The sequence below is a fragment of the Jaculus jaculus genome, chromosome 2, assembly GCF_020740685.1.
Source record: "Jaculus jaculus isolate mJacJac1 chromosome 2, mJacJac1.mat.Y.cur, whole genome shotgun sequence".
NCBI classification, from domain to species: domain Eukaryota; kingdom Metazoa; phylum Chordata; class Mammalia; order Rodentia; family Dipodidae; genus Jaculus; species Jaculus jaculus.
This window is the reverse complement of record NC_059103.1, coordinates 116,389,312-116,414,434: the sequence shown is the minus strand read 5'-3', so window position 1 is coordinate 116,414,434 and position 25,123 is coordinate 116,389,312. Positions and strand designations below refer to the sequence as shown.

The 25,123-nt window shown below is 44.6% G+C and overlaps 1 protein-coding gene across 2 annotated transcripts in view; it reads left to right on the top strand.

Annotated features, from left to right (window-relative positions):
- Positions 1 to 779: 779 nt before the first annotated feature.
- Positions 780 to 25,123, top strand: part of Enoph1 (enolase-phosphatase 1) — a 34,482-nt gene continuing 10,138 nt past the window's right edge. Inside the window, exons 1-3 of one of the 2 annotated variants that reach the window (XM_045142754.1) lie at positions 780 to 934; positions 22,501 to 22,602; positions 24,679 to 24,881. In XM_045142754.1, coding sequence (XP_044998689.1) covers positions 851 to 934; positions 22,501 to 22,602; positions 24,679 to 24,881 — 389 coding nt within the window. In that variant the 5' untranslated portion in view covers positions 780 to 850. The remainder of the gene's footprint in view (positions 935 to 22,500; positions 22,603 to 24,678; positions 24,882 to 25,123) is intronic. The other variant, XM_045142755.1, reaches the window with a different exon arrangement.

Here is a 25,123-nt window from a genome sequence, read left to right as displayed (position 1 = left end):
GGGCCTGGAAACCACACGAGAATCAGAGGCACAAAAGGAAGCGGTGACGAATCCTGGGACCCGGAATCCCGAGCAGCGCCGTCGCAGAGCTGCGATCCCTCTTGCCTGGAGAGCCTTTTGTCGGTGGTGTACGGTCAACGAGCCCTCCTCTTCCCGGTGCGGGAGCTGCTGCGGCGGCTGCTGCTCCGGGAAGAGGCGGGCTCCGCGCCCGGATGCAGCAAGCCAGCGTGCTCGCCGGCGCGCACGCGTGTTGTGTCCTCGCGCCGGCTGGAACCGGCCGAACAGGAAGCAGACCCGGGAAGGCCCCCCTGGGGGCTGCGGGGGGCGGCTCTTCCGCTACCGCCTCGGGGCACCTAGGTGCGCCGGGTGCAGCCGCCGGCGGACGACTGGCACGGTCAGATGACAATCGCTAGGCTGAGCGGAGGCAGTGGGCGGGGAAGGGGCCAGGGACGCTCACATCCCCGGCACGCCCCTCCCGGGGCTCTCCACTACGCTCCGCCGGGCTACCTGGACGCGCGCTCCGGGCTCCCGCGGTCGCGGCTGTGTTCCCGCCCACGCGAGGTCCATTTGCAGCCCTGAGCGCTGTGCAGACGCGCAGGCAGCCAATGGGCGCCGGGGCCCCGCCTGCGAGGCCCGCCCCCGTGCTGCCCGCGTGGTCTGGGCCTGCCGCCTCGCTGCGGACCGACCTCCTCTGTCCCGGCGGGTTCCGCGCACGAGGCCGCTCTCCCTCGCCAGCCTCCCCGCCTCGTGGCTGGGCATCGCGGCAAGCCGCGCGGGTCCCGGGCTGCAGCAGCAGCGCGCGCCGCCCTCCGCTCCAGCCGGCCGAGGCCGTGCAGCATCCGGCAGGGAGATGGTCGTGCTCTCGGTGCCCGCCGAAGTCACCGTGATCCTGTTAGATATCGAAGGTACCACAACCCCGATTGCTTTCGTGAAGGTGAGGGGCGGAAGGGAGCGGGGAGTTCCTTGTGCCTGAAAACGATTGAACAGAGATTCTTTTTGTTACAAGTGTTGCAGACTTTGCGCTACGAGATCCCGGGTTCTGGCGAGGCGGCGTGGCTTTGCGTCCTCCGGAATGAGGAAGAGAGAGGCTGTGTGTGGGCAGCTTGCGGGGCTCCTTTTCCTGGTGCCACCATCTTCCTCTCTCCCCGCCCCGCCCTGCCCTCGTTGGTGCTTTGATGGAGATGGGTAGGACGAAATGGTGGTGGTCACTGGAAAGGCGTGGGGGGAGCAGGTCATCTGGGGCGAGGTGTAAGGATAGAAGCGCTTTCCGCTTGGCAGGTGAGGCCCCAGGCAGCCAGAAGGTGAGCACCCACGCGTAGTTGGGCCTGGAGTGGTGTGGCTTCGCTTTAGTGGTCTTCGAGCGCTAGTCCCCCCAAATGAGTTTTCAGGTAGGTCTGTACCTTGGGCAAGAAGAAAGACTTGCTCTTCGCCGCTTCTCACTGGTGCTGTTAGTGGAGAACTCCAGGGATTTTCTTCACTAGGCGTTGCAGTGCACGGCATCGATTTGCTGAGTGCAAGGGTGCTTCTAAATGGCATCCTTAGAAACTCATAAATCCTTAGGAAATTGGTGCCGTTTTTTTTCTCGTTTTGAAGCAGGGTCTCAATGTAGCCCAGGCTGACCCTGGAACTCACTCTGTAGCACAGGCTGGCTTTAAACTCAAGGTGATCCTCCTACCTCAGCTTCCCAAAGATTGGAATTAAAAGTCATCTCCGTGTCCAGCTAAGTCTTGAAGCCTTTTCTTTTTCTTTTAATTTTGAGGTAGGGTCGCCCTCTAGCCCAGGCTAGAATTCACTATGTAGTCTCAGGGTGGCCTTAAACTCACAGATCCTTCTGCTACTTCCTCCTTGGTGCTAGGATTAAAGGCATACACCACCATGCCTGACTAGCCTTGGCGCTTTCTTTTTTTACAAAGAGAATGGGCACGCCAGAGCTTCTTGTCATTGAAAACAAACTCCAGATGCATGTGCCACTTTGTACATCTACGTGGGTTCTGGGGAATAGAACCAGGGGTGTTAGGCTCTGCAGGCAAGTTCCTTGAAGCTTTTATCCAAAGCATTTCTTCTGTCAATCAAGACATGTCGACCTATTTCACAGGCTTATAACTTTGCATTAAAGCAGCCACCTTTCTTGTATGTATTTCCTTAGACACAGTATTAACTACGGATGACATAGTTTTGCTATTTTAGGATACAGGTATGAAGCACTCATTGTCCAAGAAACTAAGCAGCCTAAGTTCTGTTTTACATTTTCCTGATTTTCTAGATGTAGGCCATCATAGGAAATCTGTATGCATTTTTAGGATTCCAAATAAATGTTCCAACTATTTTCAATTCTGCAGCTCAGTTGGCCTGAGTATCTAGCCAGGGTAGCCTCAAACTCCAGGTGGTTCTTTCTGCCAAAGGCTGGTATTACAGTTGTGTGCTACTATGCTTGGCAGCTAACACATTTTTTAAAAGAATCACGTACTTTTTATTTATTTTTAGTGAGACAGAACTGGCACGCCAGGGCCTCTAGCTTGTGCAGTCTTGTGCACACGTGTCACCTTACACATCTGGCCTACAGGTTCTGGGGAGTTGGAACTGTCCTTAGGCTTCACAGGCAAGTGCCTTAACTGCTTAGCCATTTGCCAGCCTGAATCAGAGTATTTTAGACACTTAGCAGATTCTGAAGAAATGTTATTTTATATTTTTTCCATATTCCCTCCCCACCCCCACATTTTAAAATTATTCCAGAGACCTGTGGAAATTGTCAAGGTTGCTGTTAAATTGTGTCAATTTTTTTTTTAACTTGTCACACATAAACTGCTTTCTTGGTTTTCAGGGGGAAAAGAAAGACTTTGTGTTTAGAGTCCGTAGCTCCCTCTTTATTCTGTTCCTTGCTCCCCGCTGTCCAGCAGGATACTGGGGGTAACAGAGGCTGTGCTGTGGCACTAGATATGTACTGTTGTTGGGAAGTTGACTTGGGGATAAGGCATACCTTATACAAATCAGTTTGGTAACAAAGCTAAAAAGCTCCCTACCTTTTTCTCCCAGCTTCATTAGATTACTGTGAGCCACTTTGTGGAGTGCTTATGACAGACTTATTCTGAAATCTGAGGATAAAAATGCCCTAGTGGAAAAAAGAAAACAACAAAAACAAAAAGATGATATGTTTTTAAAAAGCTGGACCTGGAACTAGTGATGTGAGTGCCAGGTCAGCCTGGGCAAGAGTGAGACCCTACCTGGGGGGGAAAAAAAAACAAAAATGCCTTAGTGATCTAGATAATTAAATAATAGAATAACGTGGCATGGTGTCATACACCTTTAATCCTAGCACACACCTTTAATCTCAGCACTCGGGGAGACAGATAGGAGGATCACCATGAGTTAAAGGCCAGCCTGAGACTACATAGTGAATTCCTGGTCAACCTGGGCTAGAGTGACACCCTACTTCAAAAAAAAAAAAAAGGCAAAAAATGGTAGAATACATGCAGATTTAAGGCTACCTGCAAAACAATGATTCGGGAATCTCCTGAAGGCTTATTTTTAGCAATTATAATGGCCTATCCTTGTAATCCCACTTAGGAGGCTGAGGCAGAAGGATTGCAAATTTGAAGTCAGCCAGACCACCACCAAGATCTTATTTTAAGAAATAAGTAGGGTCTTTACTGGGCTCTGTCTTCTACAATAATTATTTGTTAAACATGAATTTTATCAAAACCAATACTTCTAAAAGTACATGCTGTGGAAATTCATGGTATTTATATAGAAAAAAATTCCATTAGGTGAACTTTTGGGAAAATGCTAGTCTGATCATGTTTTAAGTTTTTTTTACAGCCTGCATGCACATACCTTCCTTATGAGTCTTCAGTAAAGTAGTGTTTCTTAAATTGAACCTGAAGGCTTCAGTAGAGTATTACAGACTAATTTTTAAAATGAGAATTCCTGAGTTTTATCCTTTTTGAACTTCTCAGCATGGCGCTGAGTTCAAAACTTTGTTGGAGTAGGTGTGAGATCGCAGCCCTGTTCCCTGGGAATGATGGAAGGAAAATGGAAACGAGTTCTAAATACACAGGTGAGATGTCGGGTAATTCTTGACTCATTTTCAAGAATTACTCGGTATGCTCTCTGTCTGCATTTTTTTAAGGTTCTGAAAAGTTGAATAATCTGTTTGGGATTTGAACATAAATTGTTGTACTTAAAAATTTAGTCTTGGTTGCTGGGCGTGGCACACCTTTAATCCCAGCACTTGGGAGGCAGAGGTACGAGGAGGATCGCTGTGAGTTTGAGGCCACCCTGAGACTACATAGTGAATTCCAGGTCAACCAGGGCTAGAGTGAGACCCTACCTGGAAAACAAACACCACCACCAACACCAACAACAAAAACCCTAGTTTTTTGGGGGGGAGGGGGCTGCTGGAGGGATGGCTTAGTGATTAAGGCATGTGCCTATGAAGCCTAAGGACTCAGGTCCGATTCCCCAGGACCTATGTAAGTCAGATACACAAGGTGGCGCTTGTGTCTGGAGTTCATCTGCAGTGGCTGGAGACCCTGGTGCACCCATCCCCCCCATGTTTCTTTCTCTCAAATAAATAAGTAATAAAATATTTTTTAAAACCACAGAACTGGGGATGTGTTGTAGCTCAGTTGGTGGAGTGCTTGCCTAGCATGCATGAAGCCCCTGGGTGTGGTTGATGAACACTTGTAATTCTAATACACTGGAGGTGGAGGCAGGAAGTAGTTCAAGGTCATTCTCAGGTGCATAGCAAGTTCAAGGATATCCTTGGTTACATGAAACCTCAAAAAAACAACCCTCCCCCCACAAAACATAGTCACAGAAGCCAAAAACAACCTTCTCCCCTTATTGAACTTAACATTGTAGTGGGACCAGGGTGTTTGAGCAGTCTTTTGCTTTTTTTTGTTGTTGTTGTTCATTTTTTATTTATTTGTTTGAGAGTGATAGAGAAAGAGGCAGAGAGAGGTAGAGAGAGAGAGAGAGAGTGGGTGCGCCAGGGCCTCCAGCCACTGCAAACGAAATCCAGACGCATGCACCCTTTGTGCATCTGGCTAACGTGGGACCTGGAGAATCAAGCCTCGAACCGGGGTTCTTAGGCTTCACAGGCAAGCGCTTAACCGCTAAGCCATCTCTCCAGCCCTTTTTTATTTTATTTTTATTTATTTATTTATTTATTTTAGTCTTTTGCTTTTTTATTGTTGTTTGCTTGTTTTTTTCGAGGTAGGGTCTCGCTGTAGTCCAGGCTTACCTGGAACTCATTTTGTAGTTTCATAGTGGCCTCCAACTCAGAGATCCTACCTCTGCTTCCCAAGTGCTGGGATTAAAGGCGTGTGCCACCACGCCTGGCTGCTGTGTTTGTTAAATGACACAGTTGACATGAAGTACCATAAAAATATATGGAAAAATTTTAGTTAATCCTGCCTTTTAATGATAGATTTAGATGTAGATCCTTAAACCAGACAGATATAGTTGAGTCTTATCTTCTTTGCATGTTTGGTTCTGTGGTTGCTCAGAAAACAAAGAGCATTAACAAGAATTGCCGTCGAAGTACCTTTAAGGGGGCACTACCCTTTGGAAAGTCACTTTCCGTCTTTAAGTAAGTCAAATGCAGCCAGAATGTTTTGTTGTTTTCACTGGATAGAATAACAGACAGACTGCTGGCACTGTTTTTCCTGTTCTCCTTATTGCCAAACACTTAAAGTTTGGGAAGTGGTGTTCTCTGTTGCTTTACCAGGTTGCTCCTTTAGTCCTGGTATTCCAAGCAACACAAAAAGTGCTTTTTCTTAGCATTTATTATATCTTATTTTATGAATTACAGATGTTTACATTTCTAGAGCAGGAAGGGTTCATAGCTTGCATCATCTCATGATTAAGTCTTGAGCAATGTCCTGTGTAAAGATCATCATGGCTGGTTGGAGCTGAGCAGCTGTCCTTAGAGGTTCCTGTTGCATCTGCATCCTTAAAGGCACCAGTGCTTCAAGTAGAGGGGGAGGAGGGTAATGGGCTCACCAAGGGCCTCTAGCTGCTGCAAGTGAACTCCAGATTGATGGACCACTTTGTGCATATGGCTTTGTGTGGGTACTGGGGAATCAACTGAGGCTGTCAGGCTTTGTAGACAGCATCTTTAACAACTGAGCCACCTCTCCAGCCGTTATTAATGTTTTAAAACTTATTTGTTTGAGAAAAAGGAAGAGAGAGAATGAGCATGCCAGGACTTCTAGCCACTGCAAACAAACTCTGGAAATTGAACCTGGGTCCTTAGGCTTCACCGGCAAGCATGTTAACAGCTAACTCATCTCTTCAGCCCCATTATTGAGTTTTTTTTTTTAATTATTTATTTAAGAGAGAGAATTATGAGAATGAAAATGCCGGGGCCTTTTATCACTGCAGACCAACTCCAGATACATGCTACTTTGTGCAGATGGGTACTGGGCGATCAGACTTGGCCTGTAAAGCTTTGTGAGCAAGCTCTTTTAACCACTGAGCACTCTTTCCAGCCCCATTATTAAGTTTTTTTTATTAAAAATTTTTTAGCTGGGTGTGTTGATATATGACTTTAATCCCAGCACTTTGGAGGCAGAGGTAGGAGGATTGCCGTGAGTTCGAAGCCACCCTGAAATTATATAGTGAGTTCCGGGTCAGCCTGGGTTAGAGTGAGACCCAACCTCAGAAAACAACAGCAACAAAAAAATTATTTGCTTGCAGGCAGAGAGAATGAGAATAGGCACAGGTATGCCAGGGCCTCTTACCACTGCAAATAAACTCTAGATGTAGGGCTGGAGAGATGGCTTAGCGGTTAAGCGCTTGCCTGTGAAGCCTAAGGACCCCGGTTCGAGGCTCGGTTCCCCAGGTCCCACGTTAGCCAGATGCACAAGGGGTCGGATGCATCTGGAGTTCATTTGCAGAGGCTGGAAGCCCTGGCGCGCCCATTCTCTCTCTCCCTCTGTCTGTCTTTCTCTCTGTGTGTCTCACTCTCAAATAAATAAATGAAAAATAAAAAAAAAACTCTAGATGTATGTGCCACTTTGTGCATCTGGCTATACCTGGGTAGTGGGGAATTGAACATGAAGCTGTCAAACTTTGTAAGTGCCTTTAGACACTAAAGCACTTCTATGGCCCTTGCAATTTAGCTGGGCATGGTGGTGCATGCTTTTAATCCCAGCACTCAGGAAGCAGAAGTAGGAGGATTGTTGTGAGTTTAAGACAAACCTGGAACTACAGAGTGAGTTCCAGGTCAGCCTGGGCAAGAGTGAGACTCTACCTAGAAAAACAAAAACGAAAAGGAAAAAAAGATTAAAATTGGGCTGGAGAAATGGCTTAACTTTTAAGGTGCTTCCATGTGAAGCCTAAGGACCCAGGTTTGATTCCCCAGAACCCATATAAGCCAGATGCATATGGTGGTACATAGATCTGGAGTTCATTTGCAGTGGCTAGAGGCTCTGGCACACCCATTCTCTCTCATAAATAAATTATTAAAAATAACATTAATTTCAATTTAATATAATTGAATTAATGATTGGTATGAGTGACCCTATGATCTCTTGTATCCATGGAGTCGTCTAGTATGCCCTCTGGGGTGTACATACCATATTAAGGAACACTTGACCGTCCTCTGGTGATGTCATAGGCATTGTCTCATTCTAGTCACCTATGAACTAATACCATCAGCTGTCCCTGTGGTTACCTTATTTAGGAACCTTCAGCTACTGTTTCTGAATTTGGGGGAAATTATCTGTTTGGTAACATGCTGTGTATTTTGTGTTTTTCCTTTTAGTATGTGGAATAACAGTTGTGATAGTTACACTCTATAAAGGTGCTGTGACCACTACTTAGTGAATTCTGAATCATTCCCCTAAAGAGCAAAACAAGGCTCTGCTCCTGATCAATGCATAACCTTGTTCTATGTGTCTTTTATCTTATTTAATATACTATTGACTCATTAATGCTGAAGCACAGCCAACAAACAGTACGACTATATGTGCTGCATACACAGACAGCTTTTACGAATGCAGGGACTTTCTCTACCACCTCGCAGCCTTCTTGTCCTGAAGAGCACTAGACAGTGGCCAGCTCTTTGCTTCAGAGTCACCAACAAAAATGGATAAACAAGCCAGGGGTGGTGGTGCATGTCTTTAGTCTCAGCACTTGGGAGACTTGGGAGGCAGAGGTAGGAGTGAATTCCAGGTCAGCCTGGGTTAGAGTGAAACCCTACCTTGAAAAACCAAAAAGAAAAAAGAAAAGCACGGCACTAGATATGTGAAGCCACGGCTTGTAATATGGGAGTGAATGTCACTTGTTCATCCTTGACTGGGAATGTACATATCTTTCAATGAAAAATTTTCACTAGGCATGCATGCACATGTGACCTTGAAAGGTCTTGTGAATATTGATTTTGGGTTTGTTTTTGTTGGTCATAGAGACATGTGCTTGTAATCTCATAGCATTTCGGAGGCTGAGGCAGGAGGATTACAAGGTTCAGCTCATCCTAGGCTGCATAGGGAGACCCTATCTCCAAAAAACAAAGCAGAACCTAGGAAAATGGCTTAGTGCTTAAAGGTGGAAAGGGCTTGCAAGGCCTACTGGCCCAGGTTCAGTTCCCCAGTACCTACATAAAGCCAGGTGCATAAAGTGCCACATGTATATGGAGCTTATTTGCAGTGTGGCAAGAGGCCCTGGTATGCCCATTCTCTCTAAATTAAATGAATAAATAAAAATATTAGAAAATCAAAGCAGACAACCAAGTAAGTGTCCCTGTGCAGTGATGTTTCCTAGGAAGGGCTTGGAGACTGGTTCAGGATTACCAGTTTAATTCTTGGTACACAGCTGTTAGACTTATGGTAGGTCTATTTAAAAAAAATTATCGTTTACAATGTTGTCTATAATCTACATTTTAAAAAAGATTAGACAGGTTTGAGGGCTGGAGAGATGGCTCAGTGGTTAAAGGTGCTTGCTTGTGAAGCTTGTTACAGGTTCGATTCCCCAGTACTCACATAAAGCCAGGTGCACAAAGTGGTGCATGTGTCTGGGGTTCGTTGGCAATAGCAGGAGGCCCTGGTGTGCCCATGCTCTCTCTCTGTGTCTGCCTACTTCTCTCTGTCTGTCTGTCTCTCTCTCTCAGATAAATAAAATAGTACAACAAGAGTTGCCAGGTTTTGTTTGGGAAAGTGCTGTGCTGCTCAGGTTGTTGAAGACAGAATTTTGGGGTAGATGGAGTTTTAGCTTACAGAATGATACTTGGCTGTTTTGAATAAGGAAAGGAAAATACTGTCGCTGAGAGAAAAATTAACCTAGTAATGGTGGCAACTGCCAGATTAACCAAAAATCTCCAGTTTTTCCGTTAAAATTTTCTTAGAGAATCTAAAGCTCTACTAGAAATGTGCAGTTGGAGTAGAATATGAAATCCAGGGAGGGAGTGCTGCTGAGTTGTGCTCCTGACGTCCTTTCCACTAGGCCTGGCATTTTGATTCAGGAGACTTGGAATTCTGCTTATATGAGTAGTAGGCCTCTCTGAACCTTGGCTTTGTCTATGAAAAGCATCATCTTTGTAGGGCTTTCAGGTTTATTCGAGGAGATAATTGAATTTCTTTCCTCCTTCTCCAGGTTACAGGCTCGCACCCTAGACCAGTCAAGTTCCTTCTGGAACTCCTTGAAGATGCTGATATCAGTCTTGAGCTCGCTTTGAAAACCTTATTCTAGTTTTTAGCCCCTGCTAATAATAACCTTCATTCATTGCATTTAATTAAATTATAGTTTATCTTTCTCTAATTATAGTTTAACTTCATGGGATTTAGAAGACTTTTTTTAAAATCAGCAACCCATTTATTAATTCATTTTGAATGCAGATGTAAGTTAGTGGCTAAAGTTCAGTTTTCAGAAGGGACATAGGTGGTATGGGTTCTGCCCTGCTCATGTCATGAAGACACAGGTGATAGTTAGACTTTATGACTGCCAGCGTAGCAGTCAGAACACTGAAATTTCGTTTTAGTTTCTGGCTTGGTCTTCATGAGAGACAATTGTTTGTGGGCGCACATAGCAGGGTCTCTTGCCACTGCAAATGAATGCCTGCCCAGCATTATGTGTATGAAGGGGGGGATTGAACCCAGACCTGCAGGCTTTGCAAGTGCCTTTAACCACTGAGAAATCTCCCTAGCCCCAGAAGAGTTAAGAAGGAGTTCTGGTACTATAACTGGCGGATGGTATGGGCCGTTCAAAGCAGTAAATTCGGTTGTTAAAAGTGCTCAGAGCTTGGAAAGCAATTTTAAGAGATTTCTTTTTAGAGCTGGACATGGTGTCATATCCCTGTAATCCTAGCTCTCAGGAAGCTTGAACAGGAAGGTCATGTGTTCAGGGCAAGCCTGGGCACATTAGACCCAGTCTCAAACAAAGCCAAACATTAGAAGTAGAATGAGCAAGGCACACTGCCTTAGTCCAAGTAAGTTCCTGGCCTGAGGGGATAGCTCTGCTTCAGACTTCACTGCTTAGATCATGCCTAGACCATTCCCATTTATTTGCTTTGCATGTGTGTGTGCATGGGTGTGCTGGGGCTTCTCGCCATGCTTGTGCCACTGTTTACATCCAGGTTACATGGGGGGCTTGGGAGAACCCAGGCCAACAGGCTTTGAAAACAAGTACCGTTAGCCACTGAACTACCCTCCCAGCACTCCATTACTTTGTTGTTGGTTTTCAAGGTAGGGTTTCACTTTAGGCCAGTCTGACCTAGAACTCCCTAGGTAGTATCAGGGTGGCCTCTAACTCACGGTGATCCTGCTACCTCTGCCTGCTGAGGGCTGGCTCCAGTACTATTTTTGAAAGAGGAAAAAGTAAAATTATAATTCACATATATGAAAACCTAAACTGTTGTTTTGGCAGGGGTAGCTTTTTTAAACAAAATGCCTAGGAACTGGGTACAGGGAGATGTCTGCTGGTGGTGAGCAAGCATGAGGACCTCAGTTTGGATTCCTAGCATCTATGTAAAAGCTGGGCCAGCCTGGGCTAAAGAGTGAGTCCATGTCTCAAAAACAGAGGCCAGCAAAAATATCGCATCTTTTGTTAACTTTTGAGACTATAGTCTCACATATTCTAGGCAGGCTTTGAACTGTTACTAATTCTCGGATGCTAGGATTATAGTCATGCGCCACCACACCTGGCTTGACTTTTATAGCTGTCTGTCGGTCGTCTATCTGTCTATCTAAATTTTTATTTATTTGAGAGAGAGAGAGAGAATGGGCACACCAGGGCCTTCAGCCACTAGACACATGGTTACTTTGTGCATCTGATTTACATGAGTCCTGGAAAATAGAACCTGGGTCCTTTGGCTTTGTAAGCAAGTGTCTTTAACTGCTAAGCCGTCTCTCCAGCCCCTGCCTTGACTTTTTATTTTTACGAGGTAGTTTCTCATTCTAGTTCAGGCTGATCTGAAACTTATTCTGTAGTCCCAGGCTGGCCTCAAACTAGTGATGCTCCTCCTATCTCTGCCCCCCCCCCCCCAGTGCTGAGATCAAAAGTATGCGCTACCATGTCCGGCCCAGCTTGACTTTTATTTATTTGTTTTATTTTATTTTAAGAGAGAAAGAATGGGTGTGCCAGAGCCTTTTAGCTGCTGTGAATAAACTCCAAATGCGTGTGTATGTGCGACATTGCATACTTGCATCATTTTGGCTTGACTTTCTTTTTAAAGATTTTATTTCTATGTATTTATTTATTAGAGACAGGGAGAGAGAGGGGGGAGAGAGAGAGAGAGAGAGAGGGAGGGAGGGAGGGAGGGAGGGAGGGAGGGAGGGAGGGAGAAAGGACGCGCCAGGGCCTCTAGTCACTGTAAACAAACTCCAGATGCATGTGCCACCATGTGCATCTGGCTTCCATGGGACCTGGAGAATAGAACCTGGGTCCTTAGGCTTCGCGGGCATACACCTTAATCACTATGGCTTGACTTGTTGAAAGAAAATACTTATTTATTTGGCGGGGAGAGGGACAGGGGAGTATGGGAGTACCAGGGCCTCTTGCTGCTATGAACAAATGCGCGCCCCATTTTGTGCATCTGGCTTTACGTTGGTTGGTATTAGGGAATTGAACCTGAGTCAGTAGGCTTTGCAAGCATGTTTAACTGCTGAGCCATCTCCTTAGACCACTGACTAATTATTATTTTTTTTTGTTTTGTTTTGTTTTTTAGAGGTAGGGTCTCACTCTGGCCCACGCTCACCTGGAATTCACTAGGTAGTTTCAGGGTGGCCTTGAACTCAGGGCAATCCTCCTACCTCTGCCTCCCAAGTGCTGAGATTAATGGCATGCGCCACCATGACTGGCTTTATTTTTTATTTTTGACCAACAACAGACTTTTTATTGAGTGTGTGACAAGAGGTTTAGTCAAAAAGACCAAAGCCCATGTCATCATCAGACTCCTTAGATTCTTCTTTCCTCGCTTCTGCTTTCTTCTCCTCAGCGGGGGCGGAGGTGGCAGGGCCCCCTGTGGGCATAGCACCCGCCATGGGAGCGGGCCCACCAGCACCAGCACCAGCCCCTACGTAGCAGATGAGGCACCCGATGTTGACATTGGCCGGGCCTTTGCAAACAAGCCAGGCCACAAAGGTTCAACAGCCACACCAGCTGCTTTAATGAGGGCATTGATCTTGTCCTCAGTGATGGTCACTTGGTCACTTTGTTGTCATGCAGGATGAGGGCCGAGCAGATGCTGGTGAGCTCAGAGACCGAGGCCATGGTGTGGATTGCCAGGTGAGGTGCTAGTTGTCAGATGAAGTGAGGGCCTCGCCCCAAACGCGGCCTTAGCTTCCTCGGAAGAACCAAGCACCTTGGTAGCATCTGAGGAAAGGCCCAGCTTTGTTTTTTTATTTTTTAAAATTTTTTATTTTTTGGTTTTCTAAGGTCAGGTCTCACTCTGTATTCTCAGGGTGGCCTCGAACTCTCAGCGATCCTCCTACCTCTGCCTCCCGAGTGCTGGGATTAAAGGTGTGCATCACCACGCCTGGCTAAAAGCCGAAGTACCCGCTTCTATTTTTTTTTAATATTTTTGTTTATTTACTTAAAGAGAATGGTCTCTTGTCACAGTAAACAAACTCTAGACACATACGCCACTTTGTGCATCTGGATTTACGTGGGTACTGGTGAATCGACCTCATACCAACAGGCTTTGCAAGCAAGTGTCTTTTAAGTGCTGAGTCATCTCCCCAATCCCCCACTGACTTTTTATTTATTTATTTTAAATATTTTTATTTATTTGCAAGCAGAGAGCAATCGAGACTGACAGAATGGGCACACCAGGGCCTCCAGCCACTGCAAATGAACTCCAGATGTGTGAGCCAGTTTGTGCATCTGGCTGTAAGTGGGTACTGGGGACTCAAACGTAGGATGTTAGGTTTTGCAGGCAGGTGCCTTAACCTCTGAGCCATCACCCCCCACACACACTGACTTTTTTTTTTGAGGGGGCCTCTTGGAGGTAGGGTCTCACTGTGGCCCAGGCTGACCTAGAATTCACTCTGTAGTCTCAGGGTGGCCTCAAACTCACAGCGATACTCCTACCTCTGCCTCCCAAGTGCTAGGATTAAAGGCGTGCGCCACCATGCCCGGCACACTGACTTTTTAAAACTAAAAATCTGTTAGGGCTGGTGGCACACGCTTTTAATCCCAGCACTTGAGAGGCAGAGGTAGAAATATCACTGTGAGTTCGAGGCCAGCATGGGACGACACAGTGAATTCCAGGTTAGTCTAGGCTAGACTACCTTGACAAGCCTTTTTTTTTTTTTTTTTTTTTTTTTTTACTAACATAGTGTTTTATTAATACACATTTTTATTGTAGAAAATAGAGTTGGATTACAACAAGATGCCTGTAATCCTTAGCATGTGGAAGGGCTGAGGTAGGAGTATCACCATGAACTAAGCTACAAAGTAAGTTCTGCATTAGCCTAGTATAGATTTGAGATCTTGCTTTAAAAATATAGAGCCTGGGCTGGAGAGATGGCTTAGTGGTTAAGCGCTTGCCTGTGAAGCCTGAGGACCTCAGTTCGAGGCTCGATTCCCCAGGACCCATGTTAGCCAGTTGCACAAGGGGGCGCACGTGTCTGGAGTTCCTTTGCAGTGGCTGGAAGCCCTGGCGTGCCCATTTTTTTTTTTCTCTCTATCTGCCTCGTTCTCTCTCTCTCTCTCTCTGTCACTCTTAAATAAAGAAAAATGAACAAGAAAAAAATTTTTTAAATGGTAAAAAAATATAGAGAGCCTGGGAGATGGCTCAGGGGTTAAAGGCACTTGCTTGCAAAACCTACCCAGCTTGGATTTGGTTTCTCAGTACCCATGTAAAGCCATTTGCACAAAGTGGCGCATGTGTCTGGAGTTGCAGCGTCCAGAGGCCCTGGTACCTCCATACACACACACACACATACACACTCTGTCTTTCTCTCAAAGAACTAACATAAATAAACAAACAATTAGATAGGCAAGAAAGTGTCCTTTTTTTTTGTAATGCTATGAGCAATTCAGAGAAAATCTTTGTAAACACTTGTTCTTCATTTTCTTCTATTAACTATATTGTCAATAATAGGATTTTACTTTATAAGCTATTTAATAACAAGTTTTGCTTCTTGCTTAGAAAATGTGATTTATTTTTAAGACACATTAAGCCATTTGATTTTCCTTGCTTTTTGTTCTCTGAGGTTAATGAGATGGTATGCCCACCAATATTGCCTTTGTATTTTTTTATTTTCTGTCTGAAAAACTTTTAAGTTCTCAAGGATTGCCAGTTGTACTATGTGGTTCCCTTAGAAGACTTTCAAAATGTGTTTATAATGCTGTACTCTTAGTATTATTATTCTTAGGAGGAATCTTATTACCCAATTTCTATGACTTTTCTCATTAAAGTAAACATGATCATAAAGCACCTCTGTATTTCAACTTGTGAACATTTATGAAGCAACTTCTTTAATTAGAGCTGTAGAAATTTTGTGGCTTCAAGGAACTCTTTCCTTGAGCTGTGTGTCGTATTACATAGTATCCCTGCCAGCATTTAGTAGAATTTAGTCATAGTTCCCTGGAAAGCAAGCACTCTCATTTCGTTCTCTAACTTCCCCAGCTCCAGCAGGGACTGAAGGCAGGGCCTTGCACATGCTGCGGAAGCGGCTAATTAGTGTGCTGCAAGTCCTCCCTGACCTTTTGTTACATGTACTGCCGGGAGCCGTAACAACCCCTTCTATCTGCTGCACGAAACACCTTCATAAACTTACTTGTAGAATCCTGGGTCAGTTGCAGCATTTTTCATATTGTGGTAATTTGAAATTGCCAGTAAATGGGTTGTAGCTGAAATTAAAGCAGTTATTATTTCTGGAATTACTTTTTAGGCTTAAAGATTTCCACTGGATAGGGTTATACATTAAGTACTAATTTTCCCTTTTTTCCTTTTCTTTTGTTTTTTAAAGTGATGTTGAGGATGGATCCTGGGGCCTATGCCATGCTGAACATGCTGTTGCTCTACCATTGACCTCATCCCCAGTCCTAGTTCCAGTTTTAAAATGTGTGCTTTAGAACAAGCATATGTGTGTATCATAGTATATGCCAGGCTATGCTATAATTACTGGCCTTTTTCCTTTAAAATATTTTATTTATTGATTTAAGAAAGAGTCAGAGTGTGTGCATGCCAGGGTCTCTTGCCACTGGGTAAACTCCAGACACACGCACTGCATCTGTGAGGCTTTACATCGGTACTGGGGAATAGAACCTGGGTGGGCAGCTCTGTAATCAAGCACCACAAAGTGCTGAGCCATCACTTCAGCGCTACTGGACTTTTTATTTTTGTTTGTTTATTTTGGTTTTTCAAAGCAAAGCCTCATTCTTTAGTTCTAGGCTGGCCTCAAACTCACAATGATCTGCCTCCTTTTGTTTCTCTAGTGCTGGGATTAAAGCTGTGTACCACCACTGTGCTTCTACTGGCCTTTAAAAATATATTTCATTTATATATTTATTTATAGAAAAAGATGGGGGGAGAGAAGGAGAGAGTGGATGCACCAGGGCCTCTAGCTACTGCAAATAAAATCCAGACAACACCTTGTGCATCTGGCTTACATAGGTACTGGGGAATCGAACCTAGGTCTTTAGGCTTTGCAGGCAAGCTCCTTAACAGCTAAACCATCACTTCAGCCCCCTAACTGCCTTTTTAAAATAAGCATGTATTTTTAAGTTCAATGAATGTGTTGAAAAAATTGAGTCAACTTTATTGTTTACTTTTATGCTATGTAATACTTTTGCACCCAAGTAGAATACTTTGCTAACATGTTGACCCCAGATACTGTTAATGTTCTAGATGTTTAGCCAGTAAGTACACTAATTCTAAGTACATGATTATTTAGTACACAGAGGAGGGCAATTTGGATGATCAGGAATTTAAAAATAATCAATGTCTTAATGCTTTTCTCCAGAAGTTCAGAATGTTTTGAATCCGTGCACTTCTAGTTTCTGTGACTTCTCAGAGGAGAGTGGATGTGCATGCAACATTTTTTTAGAGTAGAGTCTCACTCTAGCCTTGGCTGACCTGGGATTCACTCTGAAGTCCCAGGCTGGCCTCGAACTCACAGTGGTCCCCCTACTGCTGCCTCCTGAGTGTTGGGATTAAAGACATGAGATTTGGCAATACTTCGTCGGTAGTGTCTGGCACTGGACAAACCTTTAGTAAATGTTGGTTGAATGAGCTCATGGTTTGGATCTCAATGTTCCTTTCCCCCACACAGCCGGTGTGTGGAAGGCAGCATCCGCAGCTGCTGGTGCTATTCCGGGAGGGGTGGGAGACGAGGAGGCGGGGCCTAGTTGCAGGAAGTCATTGGGTGCCTGCTTCAAGGGGCTGTTGGCACACTCATTCTTTCCACTGCTTCCTGCTGCCAGGAGGTGATGTTCTGTCCTGCTGTAGTGCCGTGTGCCGGGTGGCCTCTGAGATCTCCAGCACTCATGAGCCAGCGCAGTGAGCTATAAGTTGTTTATTTCAGGGATCTTGTCACAGTCATACAAAGGTTACTAACAAAGCTGTGCTTGTGATTGACCCTCTGGGAACTTCCCCACTGTGGTTTATCACTAACTTTGAGCCAGAGGTGATCCTTACCAACTTAAATGTCAGTGCTGGAGAGTCCTCATGGCACCATTCCTGTCTGGCCAGTGAGAACTGAGGATGAATCCCACAGCTAGTGAAGGCAAGTCCACCCCAGCCTGGGCTGCTGCCTGGAGCCGGCTTCTTCAGCAGGTGGTGGGGCCTGGGCATCTTGGTCTGTAGACCCTTCATGAGTTATTCTTGGTACTGCTAAAGCTGACAGTGGGAAAGTGGACTTCATGGAACGTTGCACTCATTTGCATACGGGGCTTTATTTCTTTGGTTACTGGGAAACTCTGAATGTACAAACCAGTACTATTCTTTCTTTCTCTCTTTGTTCTTTCTTCTATTTTTTTCTTTTGTTGTTGTTGTTTTGTTTTTCCGAGGTAAGTTCTCACTCTAGCTCAGGCTGACTCCTCCTACCTCTGCCTCCTGAGTGCTGGAATTAAAGGTGTGTGCCACCACGCCGGGCAGTTCTTTAGGAAGACGTTTGGTTGTAAGTCAGGGAATGCTGTAGGAGGGTGACCAGGTATAGGATAAAAGATCAGGGTTGGCGTGTTTCTTTGTAATTGTGGAATATTTTGAGGAGGCAAATGAAATACAGGCTAATGAAATGTTCACTTACTACCACTAAGATTTTGATAGTGTTTCAGATCATAAAGTTTCATATATTACACATTACACATACTATGTCTTATTTTGTATTCAAATGTTGAGAAATATAACTTTACTACATTAATTTTTTATTTTTTGTTTATTTTTATTTATTTATTTGAAAGTGACAGAGTGAGAAAGAGAGAGGGAGAGAGAGAGAATGGGTGTGCCAGGGCCTCTCTAGCCACTGCAAACAAAGTCCAGATGCATGCGCCCCCTTGTGCATCTGGCTAACATGGGTCCCGGGGAATCGAGCCTTGAACTGGGGTCCTTAGGCTTCACAGGCAAGTGCTTAACCGCTATGCCAATTCTCCATCCCCAGCCTTTTTTTCCTCAATTTTTATTAACATTTTCCTAGATTATAAAAAATATCCTATGGTAATAACCCTCCCCCCCACTTTCCCCTTTGAAATTCCATTCTCCATCATATCCCCTTCCCATCTCAATCAGTCTCTCTTTTATTTCGATGTCATGATCTTTTCCTCGTCTTATGATGGTCTTATGTAGGTAGTGTCAGGCACTGTGAAGTCATGGATACCCAGGCCATTTTGGGTCTGGAGGAGCATGTTGTAAGGAGTCCTACCTTCCTTTGGCTCTTAGGTTCTTTCTGCCACCTCTTCCCCATTAGACTCTGAGCCTTGGAAGGTGTGATCAAAATGTTACTCAGTACTCCAGTCACTTCTTTCCAGCACTATGTTACCTTCTGAGTCATCCCAAGTTCACTGCCATCTGAAAAGAGAAGATTCTCCACCCAAAGGGAGAGTAGCATTAATATAAGGGTATGAATATTAAGAGAAATGCTTACTGGGCAGTTTGATAAGCAAGGTATATACACTTATCCAGACATCAGCAGATTTTATACCCCTAGGGCTCATGGCTACCCCTGTTTTAAGTTTTCAGTATTAGGGATGTGTTTCCCCCCATGGAGCGGGCCTCCAGTCCATTTAGAGGGCAGTTCGTTTCCACCATGAAAGACGTGTCACTATTGCACTGCTCATTTGGCCTGCCAGCCCCAACTTTTAAGTGCTATATATTTTTTGTTTATTTTGATCGCTGAAGCAGAGTTTCATGTAGTACACAGGCTGGCCTTTGCTTGCTGTGTAGCCAGTGGCCTTGACTCTTCATCCTTTGCTGGCCATTACAGGAGCACATCTCCATGCCCGGTGTTGATATAATGTTTTATGGTATGCAAATACTTTATTTTGTTCATCCTCTAGCTCTAAAGATTTGGGTGTATCTAGTTCTGTTGTTAGTGTATCCAGTGCTGCAGTAAGCTTTCCTTTATAGAATACTGTGCATGCGGCTCAGGTGGCCTTCCCAAGGAGGGAGCCGGTTTGCAGTGTTACCACAGAGCTTGTGAGTGGGGGGGAAGATATTAAACGGGAGAGGAAGGAGGAGTGAGGGGCAGGATTTGGAGTAGAGTGGGAAAATGAAGTACTCAACATAGGAAGGTTATCAGCAGGGTGAAAGAAGTCTTTCAGGAAAAGAAATTATGAATTTTAGCTCTTCATTTTCATTATTTCCAATCACGAATGAGTTTTAGTGAGTTTAATCAAGGCTTCTCTGCCATGTATGCTGAAAATTTTGCCTTATCACACTGTTTTGTGTGCTTTTGAGCCTTACTAGGATGCTACGTGAGAATAGCAAATGAATGATCTTATTTATTTTTATTAAAAATTTGGGGTAGGTGGAATCGGTATAATGAAATATGCAAGGAGGTAAACACTTCAGTCCTACCATTAAAAAGGTCATAATAACTCTTGTGCTGTTTATGTTCATTTGGAAGTTGAACTTGGATTTTGGTTTTCAGAAATACTAAACAGATTTTAGGACTAGGGTGTCAACTTAATGAGACCCCTTGCCTCACGTACTCAAGGCTCTGGGTTCAGTCCCCAACACTGCACACACAAGATACACTGTTCTTTATATGTGGCCGAACTTCTGTTTTGTTTTGGTCATAGGTAACAAGATGCACACTGAACACAACTTAAGTTTTGGGCTGGGGAGATGGCTCAGTGGGTCAAGTGTTTGCCATACAAGAATGGGGCCTGAGTTTGGATCCCCTGCATCCATGCACTGGTAATCCCAGTGTTGGGGAAGTGGAGGCAGGAGGATACCTAGGGCTTTCTGGATAACTTCTCTCTCCCAGTTGGTAAGGTCTAGGTTTAAGTGAGACTCAAGAAATAAAATGGAGTGTAGAGGTTGACACCCAACATTGACCTCTGGTCTCCATACATGTACATACACATACAAAAGAAGTATTACGTACTTTTTTGTTTTTTGAGGTAGGCTCTCACTATAGCCCAGGTTGGCCTGGAATTCACTATGTAGTCTTGGCAGAGGTAGGAGGATCATTGTGAGTTCCAGGCTGCCCTGAGAGTATGTAGTGAATTCCAGGTCAGCCTGGACTAGAGTGAGACCCTACCTAAAAACAACAAAAATATGCCTTTCAGCCAAGCATGTTGGCACACATGTGTAATGTCAGCATTCCAGAGGCTGTGGCATAGACTGTGAGTTTGAGGTCAGCCTGGGCTACATGATGAGCACTCGTCTCAAAAGGGAAGAGACATTCATTACTCTCTTTTTTGGGGGGGAGGGTGTTTGTGTGTATGTGAACGCACATGAATGTGGATGCTTTGTAGAAGCCAGAGGTCGAAAGTGGCTATCTCCCTCAGTTGCTGTCCATATTATATTTTGAGACAATGCCTCTCACTGAACCTGGAGCTCATCCAGTCAGCTGTACAAGCTAACCTGCATATGCCAGGGATCCAAACTCAACTCCTCAGGCTTGTGTGACAGGCTGTCTCCCAGACCCTCAGAAAATATTTAAGTGAATCTAAACAGACTCCATGAATTCCACTGTATAGAATTTCACTGAAAATGTTAGGCCTTTTCTGCCATGGTTCAGACAGTACACGCTCATTTTTGGTATTTTTAAATGGCTATTCCTAAGACTTACTAAGCCAGTGCACTCTGGCTTCATACAACATCCCATTGCCCTCTGCTTGCCTCACCCATCATGCTGCACTGGAATGTTTCTTACCGCCCAGTCCCCTTGACTTGCTCTTTAACTTTACTGGTGGTAGATGGTGACTTGTTTAATCTTTTTAAAAATTTTTTATTAGCATTTTTGTTTAATCTTTTAAAAAATTTATTTATTTATTTGAGAGTGACACACAGACAGAGAGAGAGATAGAGGCAGAGAGAAAGAGAATGGCCGCACCAGGGCCTCCAGCCACTGCAAACGAGCTCCAGATGTGTGCACCACCTTGTGCACCTGGCTTACGTGGGTATGGGGAACAGAGCCGAACTGGGGTCCTTGGGCTTCACAAGCAGGTACTTAACCGCTAAGCCATCTCTCCAGCCCCCCCCCCCCTTTTTGGTTTTTGAGGCAGGGTCTTTCTAATCTAGGCTAACCTGGAATTCACTGTGTAGTAGCCTCAGGCTGGCCTTGAACTCACAGAGATCCTCCTACCTCTGCTTTCCAAGTGCTGGGATTAAAGGTGTGCACCACCATTTCCTGCTACTTGTTTTCTTTTCTTTCTTTTTTCTTTTTTTGCTTTTTCGAGGCCTGCTCTAGCCCAGGCTGACCTGGGATTTCCTATGTAGAGTGGGTGCACCAGGGCCTCTAGCCACTTGTCCATTGTTTTATCTTTATAAAAACTCGTTTATGGGGCTTGAGAGATGGTTCAGCAGTTAAGGTGCTTGTCTGCAAAGCCAAAGGACCTAGGTTTGATTCTCTAGTATTCGCGTAATGCCAGATGCACAAGGAGGCTCATGTGTTTGGAGTTTATTTGCAGTGGCCCTGGCATGCCCTTTCTCTCTTTTCTTTCTCCCTCAAATAAATAATTAAAAGATCATTTATGTATTTGCACATACGTATACAGGTGCACCAAAGTCTCTTGCCAGGCACATGTGCCCTCTTTTCTACTTTCCCCCCTCCCTTACTCTCTGTTACTTTCCTTTTCCCTTTCCCTGACTCCCTTCCTCCCATTGCTTCATTCCAGTCATTCCTCTCCCTTTCCTCTCCTTTCTAAGATATGTGCTGACTCTTTGGTCCAGGCTGGCCTGGAACTTGAGGTAGTTTTGCCTTGGCCTCTCAATGCTTGGATTATAGGTGTGAGCCATTCATGATATATAGTTCAGGAGCTAGTGGACTTTTCTATAAACAGCCAGATAGCAAACACTTGAAGCTTTGTGGGCCATATGGTCTTGGTCCAAGTCCTCAACTCTGCCACTGTAGTCCCCAAGTAGCCAGACACTGTAAATAAATGAGCATCTCTGTGTTACAATAAAACTTCATTAACAGAAAACGGGACCTGATTTGAGTGTGCAGTCTCAAGTACACCAATTTCTGGTCTAGCTCACTTGTTCTTTTCTTGTTTATTTATTTATTTTTTATTTATTTGAGAGTGATAGAGAAAGAAGCAGAGAGAGAGACAGAGAACAGGTGTGCCAGGGCCTCCAGCCACTGCAAACGAACTCCAGATGTATGTGCCACCTTGTGCATCTGGCTAAGATGGGTCCTGGGGAATTGAGCCTCGAACTGGGGTCCTTAAGCTTCACAGGCGAGTGTTTAAGTGCTAAGCCATCTCTCCAGCCCTAGTTCACTTGTTCTTGATTTCTGTTTCAGACCCATTCATGAAAGCAGGAGCAATCTCCATTAAAAAATGGTATTGCCTAATTTGTTACAATTAATATGAGATTATAGAAGAAATGGATGTCAGGCAATTAACAAAACGTAACACGTTTTTTATTCTTTTCACTCCTTTCTACAGGACATTTTATTTCCTTATGTCAAAGAAAATGTTAAAGAGTACCTGCAGACACACTGGGAAGAAGAGGAGTGCCAGCAGGACGTCAGTCTTCTGAGGAAGCAGGTTGGGACATTTCTCTTCCACATTCCAGTGTCTTAGGGTGGAAGATGCCTGGAGATTGAGAGTGCTCTGAGCATACATAAAATCAATGCCCTGGAGTCGCAGGGATAGCACTGCTGTGACTAGCCTCTTAGGAATTCACACCACAAAACTAAACAGCCAGATCATGACAGCTTATTATTGTTTATGGAATTGCCTCTTAAAAGCCTCATGTGTTTCTGGTTGGAATGCAAAAGGTATGTGCAGTCATTACATCTCATTAATGTCACCAACTGACAGTGCCTTGTCATGGTCTGCTCTCCTGCTCCCCAAGTCCTCATACTTCAGGCACCTCTTTACACTTCTCACCCAGCTCACCCTGGCCCAGCCTTCAGACATACCTTGGTCGCATGTACACCATTATGCTCTTTGTTGCCCTACAGCCCATCCACCTTACCTTCCAGATTGTATGCTGTGGAACTCCTGTTGATTTCCTTATTAAAATTTGCTTCAGTGGCAGATAGCTTCCTTGTTGTATAGCATTTACTGGCAGTTTCTTTGTATTGTAATGCTCTTTATGCATATTTAATGTGAGAAGTTAAGACTAGAAACATAGTCACATCCTTTGAGTCATCGGGTATTTGGATTTGTTGAATTTTCTGGGTAACTCAAGGCTGATCTGAAATACTTTTCTACCTGTTGGGGTTTTGCAGGATGTAGGAGATTCTATGATGCTAGATGTGAGCCAGTTCTGCTACTTTCGACCTTACTTCTTTAGTTCCAGTGCAGAGAAAAATGACCAGAGTTAGTTGAAATTCTGTTGTTTTTTTTTTAAATAATTTTATTTATTAGATATAGAGGGACAGAGGAAGAGGGAGGGAGGGAGAGAATGGGCACGCCAGGGCCTCTAGCCACTGCATACAAACTCCAGATACATGTGCTACGATGTACATCTGGCTAATGTGGGACCTGGAGAATTGAACCTGGGTCCTTAGGCTTCACAGGCAAGTACCTTAACTGCTAAGCCCTCCTCCCCCCTTTTTTTAATGTGAGAGAGACAGAATTGGCATGCCAGGGCCTCCAGCCACTGTAATTGAACTTCAGATGTGTGTTCCACCTAATGCTCATGTGTGACCTTGCATGCTTGAATCACCTTGTGCATCTGGCTTACATGGGGTGGGATCTGGGGAGTCAAACATGGGTCCTTAGGCATGGCATTTAAGCACCTTCATCACTAAGCTATCTCTCTAGCCTCTGTTTTATTTTTAAGTATTAGAAATAGACTATTTATTAAGAAAGTAAAAGGTACTCCTGAAATGGGAGTGTGCTAAGATGTATACTTTAAAAAAAAAAAAAAGCTGAAGTCCTGGTTGATTGATCCTACAGAGTAACTTAAACCAGGTTCTCCTGCCATCTTTTTCTTTTTCAGGGTCTGTCTCTAGCCCAGGCTGGTCTTGAACTCATGGCAGGGCTTCTCCTATCTCACAATCTGAATGCTGAGATAATAAGCATGAGCCGGGCTTTCTTATACCATTATTCACTCTTTCTTGTTGTATATAGCATGCCTCTTGAGCATTAGTAATCTAAGAAAGGTAATGTAAACTTGTAAATGTAGTTTATTTTAGGTGGAAGCAATTCAGCCTAAAAGCTTGAAGCCCCTTTCGCTGCTGGGCTATTTCCCCAGCCCCATAGTATTAATTTTTTAGGAGAGAGAGTATGGGCATGCCAGGGCCTCTTGCCACTGTAAACCAGATTCAGATGCATGTGCCTCTTAGGGCATCTGTTCACATCTGTACTGGGGGAATTGAACCTGGGCCATCAAGCTTTGCAAGCAAGTGCCTTTAACTGCTGAGCCATCTCTCCAGTCCTCAGAGTGTCAATTTTTTTTTTTTTTTTTTTTTCTGAGGTAGGGTCTCATTCTGGTCCAGGCTGACCTGGAATTAACTATGTAGTCTCAGGGTGGCCTTGAACTCATGGTGATCCTCTTACCTCTGCCTTGCAAGTGCTAGGATTAAAGGCATGCACCACCACGCCTGGCAATTTTTAATGGTATTTTAAAAACACACATAAAACAAACTTCACGTTGTTTCTGATTTAAAGGCTGAAGAAGATGCCCAGCTGGACGGGGCTGTTCCGATCCCTGCGGCATCTGGGAACGGGGAAGATGACCTGCAGCAGATGATCCAGGCCGTGGTAGATAATGTGTGCTGGCAGATGTCTCTTGACCGGAAGACCACGGCTCTCAAGCAGCTACAGGGCCACATGTGGAGAGCGGCATTCACGGCTGGCCACATGAAAGCAGAGTACGTTGTCTTAGCTCCACATCCAAATAAGCCTCTCACTAGTTCTCTATTTGAAGTTGCACAATTCGTGAAACAGATAAAGTCAACATTGCTTTCATGCTAGCAAACAAGTTATGTTTTCCTTTTTCATTGCTGAGCTAAAGCATTTCTCTCAGCTCAGTCCACCAGGTCTGTATGTCTAGCTTTGTGGGTGGCTGAAGGACTTTAAAACAGCTCCATAGAAAATGATAACCTGACCCGGG